This window comes from Miniopterus natalensis, chromosome 21, assembly GCF_054644295.1.
Source record: "Miniopterus natalensis isolate mMinNat1 chromosome 21, mMinNat1.hap1, whole genome shotgun sequence".
In the NCBI taxonomy this organism is placed as follows: domain Eukaryota; kingdom Metazoa; phylum Chordata; class Mammalia; order Chiroptera; family Miniopteridae; genus Miniopterus; species Miniopterus natalensis.
This window is the reverse complement of record NC_142101.1, coordinates 14,528,689-14,543,620: the sequence shown is the minus strand read 5'-3', so window position 1 is coordinate 14,543,620 and position 14,932 is coordinate 14,528,689. Positions and strand designations below refer to the sequence as shown.

Sequence of the window (14,932 nt, the reverse complement as noted above, 5' to 3'; positions counted from 1 at the left end):
ATTTTGTTGAGGATTTTTGCTTCTATATCCAAAGGGATACTTTTTGTTTTCTTTTCTTGTGATGTCTCTCTCTGATTTTGATATTAAGGCAATAGTGGCCTCATATACTAACTGGGGAGTGTTACCTCTTCTTTTATATTTTGGAAGAGTTTGTGGAGCACATGTTAATTCTTCTTGAAAGGGTTGATAGAATTCACCAATGAAGCCATCTGGGCCTTTGAGATAAGGTTTTTTATTTTTGTGGGCCTTTTTTTTTTTTTTAAATTATTAATTCAATCTCTTTATTCATTACACATCTATTCAAGTTCTCTATTTCTTCCTGAGTCAGTTTTGGTAGTTGTGTCTTTCTAGAATTCTGTCCATTTCATCTATTTTATCTCATTTGTTGGCATATAATTGTTCATAATACTCTCTGATAATTATGTTTATTCTTTAAGGTCAGTAGTAATGTCATCTCTTTCATTACTGACTTTAGTAATTTGAGACTCCTCCCTTTTTTTCTTGGTCGGTCTAGCTAAAGGTTTGTCCGTTTTTATTGATCTCAAAAAATCAGCTTTTGGTTTTATTGATTTTTTCCTAATTTTCCATTTCATCGATTTCTGCTCTAATCTTATTTCCTTTGTTCTGCTAGCTTTGGATTTAGTTTTGTCTTCTTCTTACAGAGTCTCAAGGTGAAAGGTTAGGCTATTGATTTGTGATCTTTTTTTTAAAAAAAAACAAACATGTTTATAGCCATGCCTTTTCCTCTAAGCGCCACATTTCTGTATCTCACATATTGTATTTTTGTATTCATTTATCTCAAAATAGTCTCTGTTTCCCCTTGTGATTTCTTTCTTTTTTTTTTTTACCCATTGGTTATTTAGGAGTAGGTTGTTCAACTTCCACGTATTAATGTATTTCCCAAATTTCTTTCTGTTGTTGATTTCTAGCTTCATGTGGTTGGAGAACAGACTTCTTATGACTTAAATCCTTTTAAATTTATGAGGCTTGTTTTAGGGCCTACCATGTGGTCTACCTTGGAAAATAGTCCACGTGCGTTTGAGAAGAATGCCTATTCTTCTGTTGCTGGGTTGAGTGTTTCATAGATGTCGTTGGGTCTGGTTGGTTGGTAGTGCTATTCAAGTCTGTGCTTTCCACACTGATCATCTAATCCTATCCATTGTTAAAAGTGGGGTGCTGAAGGCTTCGACTAACTATTACTGTTAAATTATTTACCTCTTCCTTCAAATTCTGTCACCTTTTGGCACATGTATCTTGGGCTCTGCTGTTGAGGGCATATGCGATTATAATCATGTCTTCTTGATGGGTTGACCATTCTACCATCATAAAACGTCTTTCTTTGGCTCTAGTGGTAATTTTTGTCATAATGTCTAGTGATAATTTTTGTCAATAATTTTAGACATATCCTTTTCAACTTTTTTACTTTCACTCTGTTTATGTCTTTAAATCTCAAGTATGATTTTTGTAGATAGTTAGAACATGTTTTTTAAAAAATCCATTCTGCTCATTTCTGCTTTTTGGTTGGAGTGTTTAACCCATTTCCATTTAATATAATTACCAATAAGGTAAGATTTCCATCTCCCATGGTTTTTGTTTTCTACACGTCTCATGTTGACTTTGTTCCTCTATTACCGCCTTCTTTCGTGTTAGACATTTTTCTAGTACACCTTTTAGTTTTCTTGTCATTCATAGAGATAGTTATTTACATAGTTAATTTTATTTATCTAGAAATGTCTTAATTTCTACTTCATTTTTGAAGTATGGAAAGCGTAAAGACACAGAGAGACTGGAGAAGAGATGAACTAATGGCAAAAAAAAAAAAAAAAAGCAGGTTCAAATCCAGTGTGCATCACTTACGAACTATGACCTCAGCCAAGTGACTTAACCATTTAAAACTTTGTTTCCCCAAGTAAAATGGAAATGCTAATGACACCTCCTTCCCGGGCTTGATCTGAGGGTCAAATGAGATAATGTCTGTAAGCGCTCCCGGAGACTGACCCGGGGAGGCTGGCAACTGGTTTGGAAAATTCTAAGAGAAATTTCAGAAGATTCTCCATGACCCTGATGACTAAATGGCACATGTTACGGGGGAGGGAAAGACAGGAGAAGGAAGGGAGAGGGTAGGTGAAACCTGCTTACATCCCAGCAGATTGGGGAGTAACCAGGATGCCGCCTCGGGGAACCTGCAAAGAAGCTTTTTAAAATCAACCCGCAGGCTTCTTGAGCACCTTGAGCTGTCACCTTTCCTGTGGAATTCTCCACCGCACGTGGCTGCTGTGGAAAGAAGGGCGTGGTGGGGAAAGGAGGAAACATCTGAAGCAGAGAGGCATTTGGGGAGCCCAGAGTCATGGAGCTGGAGCTGGGGCTTTACCCACGACCAGAATAGATGCCACTCTCAGGTTGCAATGGAAAAAAGTGACCCGGATGTTATGACTCAGGGCAAGACGGTTTGAACAAATATTTTCCTAGGCCTGCCTCCAAGCTACACCTCGTTGCTGGAATATTGCAGATTTTCAGGGTGATTCACTCTTAGCAATGCACGGGGTCCTGAATATCAGCGGAGGGATTTCTTGTCATTTGCACGTGCGAATGGGGCACTGTCTTATGCCACCCGGTGAATTCTGATCCTGGCCAATCTGATACCAAAGGCGGGGTGGTCACTGAATCCTGGAGAGAGGTTGCAGGCTGGGTGGAGGGCTTGTGGAGTTTGGGATTCCTCCTGACTTGGGCATGTGGGAAACGGGGCACTTGAAGAGTTATCTGTGTTTTTACCAATTAGGCCCTTGTGGACAGAGAGGACAGACCCTGGAAAACTCTACAATGCCATCTTCCAATCTCCCTCTTTAGCACCCTGCAGGGAACCCACGCCCAACGCTCCCATGCCGCTCCCTCTGTGACCTACACAGACCTATGTCCTTGGTTGTACCTGGTTCTCAGAACCTCCCTCTGTCTTCCCCCTGGCAAAGCAGCTGCTGAGAGGAAAGGAAGAAAAACCTGGTGAGCTCCAGTGTGAATTAGGATCCCCTAATACCCCGAGACACAAATTAATGACGTGGTCGCTGCTCTGCCCTTATTTAAAAGTGTTCCTGTGACCATCTCTGGGTTAGAATTCGGTTCTGCAGCCCCTTTGCCTGAGACCAACGTACATTCTGATTGAGGGCAGAGTTTTTCCTTTGAATAAACTGTTTCCCCTGAAGAAATGGGCTGAGTGGTAGAGTTCTGGCCCATGAGTGAGAAAACATCGCCTCTGCTCCCTGGAACACCATTTCCTAACTAGGCAGCCTCGGGCAAGCCACTTAACCTCCCTGAGGATCAACTTCCTAAACTGAATCAACTCAGGCTGACAGCACTGCTCTGCGTCCTCATGGCCCGTTCTGCCGGAGACTACGTGAGATAATAAATGTAAACTGGCCCTGAGATCTGTCAAAGGTAAGGTGTTGCTGCTACTCAGCTTCCCTGATTTTAAGCACATAATACAAGATCTTTCCATATTGTCGGCAATATGGAAGGAAACAGCTGCTGGTCCGAGCCAATTTTAGAAACCCGTGTTTTCTCAAAAGGAAGAGCCAGCTTTCATCACAACAAGGTTGCTGGCCCCGGACAGGCACGGCCAGACGGCAATGTAGAGATGGCCCAGCAGGTGTCAGCAGAGAACCAACTTTTGGTACCAGGCGGGCTCATCCTGGGATGGAGGAGACCCCCGGGCCTGGCGGGCTGAGCCAGGGCTGGCAGGATTCTGCCGTTAAATCCAGAGATGTCCCAGTTTGGGTGGGGTGCAGGGGGACAGACGGGGACAACCCCTGCGCCTCTATCTACAAAGTCCCTCTCTTCGGCTCCAGGATCCTCTGCCTTCAGAGAATCCTTTCCCATTTGTGCCTCTTAGGCTGCGTCTCAGTCCCTACTCTGTGCTCTAACTTGGGAAACTTGTCTCAAAGGAAAGGAAGGTTTTGTTTGTTTAGATAACTATTACTTTGGGAATGCGTTGTTTTGAGTATGACTTTACCTACACCTCCGTCTCCTACCTTGACGTTCAACTCGCTCACTAGAAGCAACACCCCAGCTCTTCAGATTCAATAATTCAGGCAACAAATGCAGCTTTCACGAGGCAAATGGCTAATAACGCAGGGAGCGGGTGAGTGCTGTTTCCAGCTACCAGCTAGGAGCCGGTTCAATGAACTGCTAAATCTCTCACGTGTGAAAGATGGTCTCTCATATTTTACTCTTCTAGGGACATGATTTCACTGCAATTGCATGTGAGTCTGTGTTACAATGTGTCGTGTGGAAATGGGTTCTACCGTTAAGTTTTATGAGGTCTCAGCTCTTTCTAGGCTGGGCATGGAAAAGGTGACTCAGAGAGAGAGAGAGAGAAGTAGCTGTTTGCATCCTGGCTGAGTAGCTCAGCTGGTTGGAGGATCATCCAGATACACCAGGGTTGCAGGTTGGATCCCCAGTCAGGGCACATACAAGAATCAACCAATGAAAGATGAAATAAGTGGAACAACAAATCAGTGTTCTTTCCTCTCTCTCTAAAAAAATAAATAAATAAATAAATAAATAAAATAAAATAAAATAAAATAAAATGTAGCTGTTTGCAACAGAAGAAAACCCTGCCCTTCTCTGGTGAGCGTGTGTGTGTGTGTGTTTGAGAGAGAGAGACAGAGACAGAGACAGAGACAGAGACAGAGACAGAGACAGAGACAGAGACAGAGACAGAGACAGAAGTGGTCCCCACATGTGAACTGGTATACCCTAGTAATGGGAACAAGGAGGGTAAATGGGACCAGCCCCAAAGGGCTGTCTGAGCCTCGGAAGTCAGATCTGTGGGCAGGAGGTCAAGGGCAGGGCTCTGGCCATGTAAAGCGATGGCCACCTGTGAATCTGCCACACCTGGGAATTCAGGAAAAGGAAAGGGAATGCATCGATCGACTTTGGATCCTGTGGTCTTATCACATTATTTGCCTTTCTTACCCCATATCAAAGTCTATCTTCCCAACACTCAGGAACTCTATGTAGTTCTGGAATACTAAGGTCTTCGGGAAAAGGGAGCTGTGGCCTACTTAGAATAATCCAAAGGGGGGTGTGTGTGGAGGGGAGGGTGAGTCTCCAGAGTCCTAACCTCTAGTGTCTAGCATCCACAAGGAACAGGAGCCCCACACCCACCACTAAATTCAAGCACGAGGCCCAGCAGTCTGTAAATCTCCAGCTGACAGGATGACAGGCAGAATGCACGCGGATGCCAACATCGCCGCACATCTCTGACACCCTCCCGGGGCTGGGTGCGCTTTGTTTCCTTCTATTTCTCGCTGTGAACATTCAACTGTTTCCGTCTCTTTCTCGGAAACCCGAAGGTACCGTGTTTGAAAGAATGTTTAAAATGAAAAGGGGAGGAGGGTCTCCAGAGCAACTGCTTTGCATATTATTTTGACCAGAGTCTGTAAGAAAAAAAAAAACACACACGAAAGCAGACAGAAGCTCGAGCCCTTGCAGAGTTACGGGACTGGGACAAGCAACGCTTGGCGTTCCCTCTCCTCGAGCTCTGGCGCTCAAGCGGCATGTTATCTGTGTTCCCCGGGTTTAGGACAAGAATTTGCACTGGTGATTTAAGCGTGGAGGCTCTGAAGACAGGGGCAACCAAAAGGTGAGGGGACCTGACCCGTTGTTTGCATCCACCTCTGATTTAGGCCCCTGCTCTCAGTCCTAAATCCCCGTAAACCACGTCGTTACATTATAAAACGGACCTTCTGTGGCACTGTGCACTCCCAGTGCGGTGCGCCGGCTTGGCTGTGTCTACCCGGGAATAAAGAAGGCAGACTATTATGCATTAGAGACAGCCGTCGGAATTGACCAGAACCCCCTGCCTTGGTGGCATTCCTCCCCCCAAAAAGCTGTGTAACCTTTCAGTATAAGGGACTCTCTCCATTGCTCCAGCTGTGGATGGTAATTTGCTGGTGCAGCTAGGCAGCCTCAGGAGAAATCCTCTTTAAAAAAACAAACGAGCTTCCTCCAAAGACAGTGCAGCCACATTTAAGCTCAAGTTCATTCGCTTTCCTGGGGCCCTGGCCCTCGTTGCTCCTGCTGGAGCCTGGAGCCTGCAGCCCAGTGGCTCCCAGGCCCGGGGAACCCTTGTCTCTGCCCCCCAGTGTCCCCCGGACAGGCTCAATTGCTCTCGGACTAGCTCATTTCGCCACAGCTCGGAGCCGCTCGGAAAGCAAAGATTAAAGGGGAAAGTCGCAGCTGTATATTTATATTTTCATTGCTAGAAGGGAATTGATTTCCGCGCATTTATTTTGGTAGTTGTAATACACAGGGGCGGATTTGCGTCACCCGAGCAACTTGTCGGTGGAGATAAAGTTGCACAAATATTAAAAGGGGAAGTGCTAGGAGTCATTATAGAGTTTTCTCCGGAAGAAATAAGGATTTCGGCAGTATCCTAAAATACTAAGGCAGCTTCTATTTTGAGACCAATCTCGCAGGCACATCCGCTCATTTAGTCCGAGTCTGAGCCCATCAGAAAACAGGAGATGACCTGAACTCCGGCGAGCCCAGGGTTTCCTGCTGCTTTCTTGGTGCGGAGGGGTGGGGAGGAAGGGGGAGGGGAGTCTGCGGGCTCAGGAGAGGGTTTGGGGTCCCCAGGAACCAGGCCTGAGCCTGGGGAAGGGGTGTGTGGAGGTGGTTAGGCTGGGGGTCGTTTCCCTTTTCGAGTTTCCCTCTGGGAGCTCCGGGTCGGCCAGGGCGCAAAGCAGCCGAGGGCCCGGGACCGGCGAGGGGCGCGCGGGCCAAGGCGCAATTTAGATGCGAGTCACCAATTTGGCGCGGAAAAGCGAGGAGCCCCCCGCTTGGCTAGAAATCCTCCGGGGGGAACCCGACTTCCCCGCCTCGCCTTTGCCCCGCTCCCTCCCCCCCCGCCCCGCGCGTGCACCTGGCTTTTAAGTGCTGCAGGTGGGCACCGTGGGCACCGCGGGAAACCCAGAGGGCCCGCGACCCGCCCAGTCCGCACCCCGCGCCCACCCCTAGCGAGGGTCGCGTCTTATTCGGGGGGTAGGCGGCCTGCGGTGAGTCCCAAACGCATCGCTTAGAACCGTGGGTTTGGGCTTAGGCCGCGGTTGGAACGCGGGCAGGCAAATTGGAATCGCAACGGAATTGGAAGTGAGCCTGGAAAAGGGCGACCCACTCGCGCTCGTGACTTCCCCGAGGTCCGTGAAGCTGCAGAGGCCGCGCCCCACCCCCCTCCCCGGAATCCTCAGTCTCTTTGCTCGCAACGCAGCGCCCCTGATGGGGTCTCTCCAGGAGGGTCCCCGGTCTCAGGTGGCCTTTTGCTCGTCACGGTTCCTCTGGCGAGAAACAGACGGGCTGGTGTTCCTGCGTCTCTCGCCCCAGGTGCGGGCGCCCTGGACCCCGCGCATCCCTCCCCTGCCGCGCTGGAAGCACCACCTCCGCCCCGGCTGCAAGGAGCAGAGCACGAAAGTCATTTAGTGAGAGAGACAGAGAGACGGGGGCCGGGGGTGTTCCCAGGGGTGGCTGGTCCCAACTGATGGATGACTTCCCAGGACAAAGTCGAAGCTTAAAAATGACAGCATTTGCAACACGGGGCTAGAAACCACTAGAAATTAATTTAATTCCCACCCACCCCCCACCCCCAAATCCTAAACTCGAGATACGCACAGCAAGTTCAGTCGCTTTCCTCGGTTTATTTGGTAGGAAGCCTTAGTGCTGAAATGAAATTAAAAAATGCCACAGCTTTATTGCAACTGTATTGAAAGGTGTTTTGTTTGTCTGGTTTGCAAAAAAAGAAATGCCACAGAAGCACAGCTGCTCTGTTAAGAGATACTTATTAGTACAATCGAAAACAAAAGATTCTGTGGTTTCATTATTGTTATTATTTTATTTTCTTCCTGAAAATGGGCAAGACGAGCTCATCTGGGTGGCCTGTGGTTAGTTTGGGAGAGGGGTGGGGAAATCCATTCTGACTATAATTTAAAAGAGAACGAATTCTTAAAGATGTTGATGTTGCAGAACCCCCCCCACTCCCCCACCCCACCCCCACTGCACCCCACCCTGCGCTCCAAACACCCGACGCGCGAAAGGAACACGCCGGCGGCCCCTGCAGCTCGTCCTGCGAGCAGGCCCGACGGGCTCCTAGGCGAGCGGTGGATGGATTCAAAGTAGCTTTTAACCCCAAGGAAATCGGCCCTTGCGGGCACTTGCACAACAGCGAAGCCCACGTGACCCGGGGGGGATGTGGCGGAGGCGAGCGGGCGACGTTTCCTACGAGGTGCGGCCGAGGAGGGGACGCGCGTGCCGCTCGCCGGGGTTTCGGTCGGCGGCCTGTTTCGTCGTCTCCGAGGCTTTGGGGGAAAGTTTGGCCGCGTCCAGAGCAGACGCTGGGAAACATCCATCTTCTTTTGTTTGAAAAGTGACTCGTTCAAGTTGTCACCGAGTGACAGCTCAGAATAAAGCTCATTTACGGCCGCGCCTCCTCTCGTCCCGAGGATTTTTGGAGGCGGCGAGGCCGGCGCGGGGCTCCTTTGGGCGGGGCCCCAGGGCCTCCCCGCATTCCCGCGCGCGAGCTCGGCGCTGGGCAGCAGCGGGGCGCAAAAGATGGAACCTTGCGGAGGACACCGGTTTTCGGGATAAAGACCCGATGGGAAGAAAAATCGGGCCCGAGGGATGTAAAGGGATGAACACTTGGGGGAGGGGGGGCGCCCGGCGCTTTCCCGGAGGCGGGCTTTGCACCGCGATCCTTGTGCCGGATCGTCGGTGTCCCCCGGCGAGTGCGCCAGGATCTCTGTGACCAGCTCTCCACGCCCGGTGCCGGTTCGGCTCTGCAGAACCCCCTGGACGGTCTCAGTTCCCCGGAGCCGGGAAGAGGGACGCGCGGAACCCGGGTCGGCCCACGCGGCGGCGGCGCACACACTGGGGCGTGGCCTGGGCGTGGCCGAGGGGAGGGCCACGCCCCTCTCCGCCGAGTCCCCACCACGGCCCGCTCCCATTGGTCAGGAGGCTGGCCAATGAGCGCTCAGATCGAGGTCCTACCCAGGGTCGGACTCGAAAGCTCCTGCCAAAACTTTGGGAGTTTTTAGAGAGGAGTTTTTTTTTTTTCGTGTTTTTTTTTTTTCCTCTTATTACTTTTTTTTTTTTTTTTAAACTAACGGATTATTATTGTTGTTGTTTTAAATTTAGCTCCCAGGGCTGAGCTGTCGGGGCTTTTCTCTCCGTGCCTGGCGCTCGTCTCCGCGGCGCCCGCCCGCCGGTCGCTCCAGCGCCGCGCGCTCGCCTCCAGCCCGCGGGGCGCGCGGGTGCGGTGCCGCCCTCGGAGCGGGGCCGGGGCCCACTGCGGCCGGCCGGCCTCCCGCCTCGGCGCTGCCAGGGCTCCCCGGCCTCTCTTCGGAGCCGACGGAGAACCGAAAGCGGATCGTCCTCGGCTGGGCTGCCACCCTCTCCGCCTGGACTGCGCGCGCCCCTCCCCGCGCACCCCCGCCTCCCCCCATCCACCCGGCCCGGCCCGGCCCGGCCAGGCCGCGGCGGCCGCGAGGCGCACCCCGCCAGGATGTTCGCCGCCGGGCTGGCTCCTTTCTACGCCTCCAACTTCAGCCTCTGGTCGGCCGCTTACTGCTCTTCGGCCGGCCCGGGCGGCTGCTCCTTCCCGCTGGACCCGGCCGCGGTCAAGAAGCCTTCCTTCTGCATCGCGGACATCCTGCACGCGGGCGTGGGGGACCCGGGGGCGGCCCCGGAGGGCCTGGCGGGCGCCTCGGCCGCCGCCCTCGGCGCGCACTTGAGCTCGGCTCACCCGCACGCCTCTTTCCAAGCCGCCGCCAGGTCCCCGCTGCGACCCACCCCGGTGGTGGCGCCCTCGGAGGTCCCGGCCGGCTTCCCGCAGCGGCTGTCCCCGCTCTCGGCCGCCTACCACCACCGTCACCCGCAGCAGCAGCCCCCGCAGCAGCAGCCCCCCCAGCAGCAGCAGCAGCTCGCTCCGCCTGCGCCCCGCGCGGGCGCCTCTTCCTCCGGGGCGCGGGTGGCCCCGAACCCCCACCAGAGCGGCTCGGCCCCGGCCCCCTCCAGCAAGGACCTCAAATTCGGAATAGACCGCATTTTGTCTGCAGAATTTGACCCGAAAGTCAAAGAAGGCAACACCCTGAGAGGTAGGTCTTGGGGGAGAGGCTGCAGGCCTCCGACCAGGGCCCTGACGCACCCTGGATCCCTGGGCCACTTTGGGGTACACTTTGGGGTGGTTTTTTGTTTTGTTTTGTTTTGTTTTTACAATTAAGGACAAATTGGTAAAAGGAAGGAGATGAAAGTCAATAGTGAGAAGACTATGAAACACAAGATTTAAAACGCACCTGCTCTAGGGAAGCAAACACACAAACAAACACGCACAGAAGTCTCCAGGGATGACTTAAAAACGCCCTTCACAGAACCAACACGCATAAAGATGGTTGGTGTAAACGTTTGCTAAAAACGACCGTCACCACCTGTGTCTTTAGTCACATCTCGAGAGAGAAAAACTGTATTATTGGCCAGGGGAAGCCCTTTTGGGGAACGCTTTCCCCCGCGCATTTATCTGATTTCGAGCGAAATTGCGTCCCAGCTCCCCAGACGAGAGGGCAGAGTAGGGGCTCCTTCCGGGGGAGGGTTTCGGGTGTCAAAAGGCGCCCGAAAGTGACTTCGTTTGGGCGGTTTCAGGTGGAGCCCTTCCCAGCCGCCGCGGTGGGGACACGGACAGACGGCGCGTCTCGCGCGCGCATCGCCCGCCGGCCGCCGTCGGGGGAGAGGGGTTTGGGGAGGAGACGGGGGTCTCTCTCCTTGACTTTGCTCCAGGAAAACCAAATCGAGGGGGTGTGGGGGGGACAGGAGGGGAGGGGCAAATCGCCCCCCAAGGGTGTGGGTTCGCGCCAAAGGGTAACCGGCTGTTCTCTCGCCTGGTCCCCAGATCTCACGTCCCTGCTGACGGGCGCGCGGCCCGCGGGGCTGCACCTCCCCGGCCTGCAGCCGTCGGCCGGCCAGCTCTTCGCGTCCCTCGATCCCATGAACGAGGCCTCTGCCCTCCTCAGCCCCTTAAGCTCCAACCCGAGAAACGCAGTTCAGCATCAGTTTCAAGACACGTTTCCAGGTACGGACGGGAAACCCGGGGCTGGACGGTGCAGCCGCGCCCGGCGTTGGTGCGGGAGGCCCCCCGCGTCCCCGGACAGAGAAGCCGAAAGATTTCTCTGCGAGTTTGGCTCTCTGTCCGCAGGACAGGGGTGGGGAGCCTGGGGAGCCCCCAGAAAATATGTGAGTGGGCGGGTGGGATGGGGTAAGGGGGTGGGCTTTCTCTAGCCTTTTCTGGGGAGAGCGTGCTTTGAAAAGCCAGCCACAGGAGGTGTTGCTTGTTAGGATACAGGCGTTTGGAAATGACCCCAAACCCTTTTTCTCCAGGAGACAGCATCTCGGCTGCCCCCCTGGGCAGAAGAATACACACACACACACACACACACACACACACACGCACGCACACACTGGGGTGGGAGGGAGAGAGAGGGAGAGAGAGTGAACCCAGGCTGAGGTCTCTAGATCCTTCAGGCCCAGGGACGTTTTCCCCTACACGCCCCAGGCCTGATGGCCCAGCATCAGGTTTACAGTTTTCCTTTGGAGTTATCGGAGGGAACCGCTGGGCCTCTCGAACTCACTGTCCGCCGGCTTCAGGCCTTTCCATTAACTTCTCAAAAGCCCTAAGATTCCTCCTTGCAGGAGGGCTTTGTGAAGGCGAGTAGGGTCGTGGTTAAGCAGAGCAGTTTTAAGCGGGACCCTGAGCCCCAGGCCCCAGCACTCACCCGGTCCTGCTGTGTGTCTCTCTCTCGCTTGCTCCTGCCTGCCCCACCCCGGCAGGTCCCTACGCTGTGCTCACCAAGGACACTATGCCCCAGACGTACAAGAGGAAGCGCTCGTGGTCGAGGGCCGTCTTCTCCAACCTGCAGAGGAAAGGCCTGGAGAAGAGGTTTGAGATTCAGAAGTACGTGACCAAGCCCGACCGAAAGCAGCTGGCCGCGATGCTGGGCCTCACCGACGCACAGGTCAGCCAGCTCCCGCCCCAGGGCGCGGCCCCTCGGTGGGCAGGTCAGCACATTCCAGTCCCAAACACCCTTCCACCCCACCCCGCTGTCCTGCAGTGGGAACGCAAGGACTTGAACGTCGGGAGACTCTGTGGACTCCCCGGCTCGAGGCAGGAGAGAGGAGGGTGGGAGACAAGGGCTGAAGGGAAGGCCTAGCCCGTCTCCAAAGATGTGTGTCAACAAGCGGTGTCTGTTTATTTTGGCCAACAGGCAAAAGAACCGCTGAGAAAGCAAATAGGCTGTGGGAGATAAATTATGTACCCGACTCGAGTGCGATTTGCTGTAGGAAGCAGTTTATTTCAGAAGAGATAAAAATCCCAAGTCAAGAGATTGTTGGTGGCTTTTTTATTTTTTTATTTTTTTCTTCCATCTTCCCTCCCTCCCTCCTGCCGCGGCTGGATTGTGAAATCCCCAGTTGTGAGGAAGTGAAAACATCATTTCAAACGGAATTACTTAGCCCTGGTAGGGCAAGAAGTCCGCTTGGGGCGGCCACAGTCCCATTTTCTAACGGCATAAGCGCTGAAGGAAAATCTCGGGTTGGGGTGGGTGGTGGGTGGGGGGAGCGGGGGCTCGGGGTGGGGGTGAGAGAGAGAAAGAAAAAAAATATTTCTTAGAGGGCCTAGGAGCAATCCAGCAGGTCCTGGGTTCTGCGTCCGCGAATGCTTTTCAAGAACATGACAAATCTATCATGCCCGACTTCAACGCCCTAGTTTTTTTTTTCTCTCTTTCTTTTTCTCAAATTCAAGAACTGGGCATTTTTTCTTCTTTTTGAGTTTTGAAACTAGAAGAGAGTCCCCATTCTGCCACACCCCACAGCAGCGGCCCTTGCTTCCTGGGTACCCAGTGTTCTCAGGAGGGCAGAAGCCAAAGGCAGGCACTTTTTTTTTTTTTTAATGGCTCCTTTAGGTTCACCGCACCCCCCCCCCCATCTCTGTGCCTTTCTGCCCTCCATTGCACAACTCCCCGCCTCAGCACACACACTGGAGGAGACCAGCCGTTTTCCACCAGCTGTGGATGTTATTTTTAAAAGGGAAGCTGGAACTTGTGTGAATGCATTGGGTCCCCCAGGGGATCGTATATATTTATATAGATTCCCCGCCCCATCCCTAACCCCCCTTATCCCTTACGCACAGGTTTAATCCCAGCGTTTTCTGAGCCCACAGTGGCATTAGCCTATCCTGGGCAGCGGATGGGTCCTTACCAGCTTCTGGACGCACATAGGCCAAGGAGACGCTCATCCACCCAAAGTCCAGGGGTGTCCCCACCCTGCTGGGATCAACTCTGTGAACCCCCTTTCCCCTCTGTGCTTCCTAAAAAGAATTGCTTCTGTAGGGACTTGCCTGAGGAGGGGGGCCACTTAGCAGGAATTCTTAATGTTGGTTCACCAAACCCTTGAAATGCTGTGCAAAACCTTGGGAATGGGTGCATTTCTCTGGTCCAGGAGTCAGTCAGATTCTTGGGAGGGCCCTGACTCAGGTGGGTTAAGGGGGCATCGATTTAGAGCGGAGACCCTCCCTTGTCTGCAGGCCAGGTGCAGGAATCGGCCTTTCCAACCAGTATCCCTGTCATTTCAGGCTGGAGGTCAGGCCAGCCGCGTCTGGAAAACCAGGCTTAGTGCGTCTCTTAGGCGGGGGGATCCCTGGCGATCTCGTGTGTCCCGGGGCAGCCTCTGGTCGCCTCCCCCCCTGCACCTAGCACGGTGCCTAGGGGACAGTGAGCGCCGCGGGCCCGCCTTTCCGGGTGCCTCCCGGGCCCGCGCCGGCCGCCCCGCAGCGAGCCCGCGTCTCACCTCCGTTTCCCTGCCTGTCTCCCGTGCGTCGCAGGTGAAGGTCTGGTTCCAGAACCGGAGGATGAAGTGGCGGCACTCCAAGGAGGCCCAGGCCCAGAAGGACAAAGACAAGGAGGCCGACGAGAAGCCGGCGGGGGGAGCCCCGGCTGTGGACGGTGATCACGAGGAGCGGAGCCCCAGCCGCTCCGAGGGCGAGGCCGAGAGCGACAGCAGCGACTCCGAGTCTCTGGACATGGCCCCCAGCGACACGGAGCGGACTGAGGGGGCCGAGCGGTCTCCGCACCAAACCACGGTCATCAAGGCCTCGGCGGCCGGCGCGCTCCTCCCCGCCAGCAGCGGGGCCAGCGGCAGTTTCAGCTTCGGCGGCGGCGGCGCCCCCAGCGCGGGCATCGCCAGTAGCCTTGGCAGCGACGTCGCTCCAGAGTTGCTCCCTGCGCCCCAGCCCACCCTCAGCAGCGCTCCCAAAAGCCCGGAGCCCGCCCAGCCGCCTCTTGGAGGCCTATAGACTGGACCGGGGCGGAGGGGACCCAGGCCCTGCGTGCGGACGCCCGGACTTCCGACGTGGCTGGATCTTGTGCCCACTTGAAGGTGGCACCGGCCGGAGATACCGTGGGACGCTCGCGTTTTGCCCTTTGCTGGCCGCCTGGTGGCACAGCCCACACTGCCCAGTGGCCTGGGGAGTCTCCGTGCCCCCCCCCCCCCACGGACACTTCAACGGACGCTTCTCCCGGGATACGAGCCGCTCACACGGCGACGTGTGACTCCACGGTTCCTTCCCGCTCTAGGGGTGGCAGAGACGCACTGCACTTCGGATGCCACACACTTGTAAATAAAATGTTTATGACGGTTTGTAAAGAAAGATTGCTTGGCTGGCTGGGGACACGCGGTTGGTAAGGTCAGGGATTGCTCCACGGGACCTTAGCTTGGGTGCTGCAGGTCCCCGCAACTGGGGTGCGGTCTAGAGCTTTTGGGGTAAATCCTGCAACCTCGGAGCCACGTTGCTGCAGAGATCCGGGCTGGGGCTTAGCGGTGCCACCAGTTCAGAGGTGCCCCAGCC

General features: G+C 54.2%; 1 protein-coding gene across 1 annotated transcript; it reads left to right on the top strand.

Moving 5' to 3' along the window:
- Nucleotides 1-9,547: 9,547 nt before the first annotated feature.
- On the top strand, nt 9,548-14,724 carry HLX (H2.0 like homeobox). The gene is made up of 4 exons (XM_016221142.2): nt 9,548-10,139; nt 10,928-11,107; nt 11,863-12,047; nt 13,910-14,724. The coding sequence occupies exons 1-4, from the start codon at nt 9,548-9,550 to the stop codon at nt 14,378-14,380; spliced, it is 1,428 nt and encodes a 475-aa protein (XP_016076628.2). The 3' UTR covers nt 14,381-14,724.
- Nucleotides 14,725-14,932: the final 208 nt, after the last annotated feature.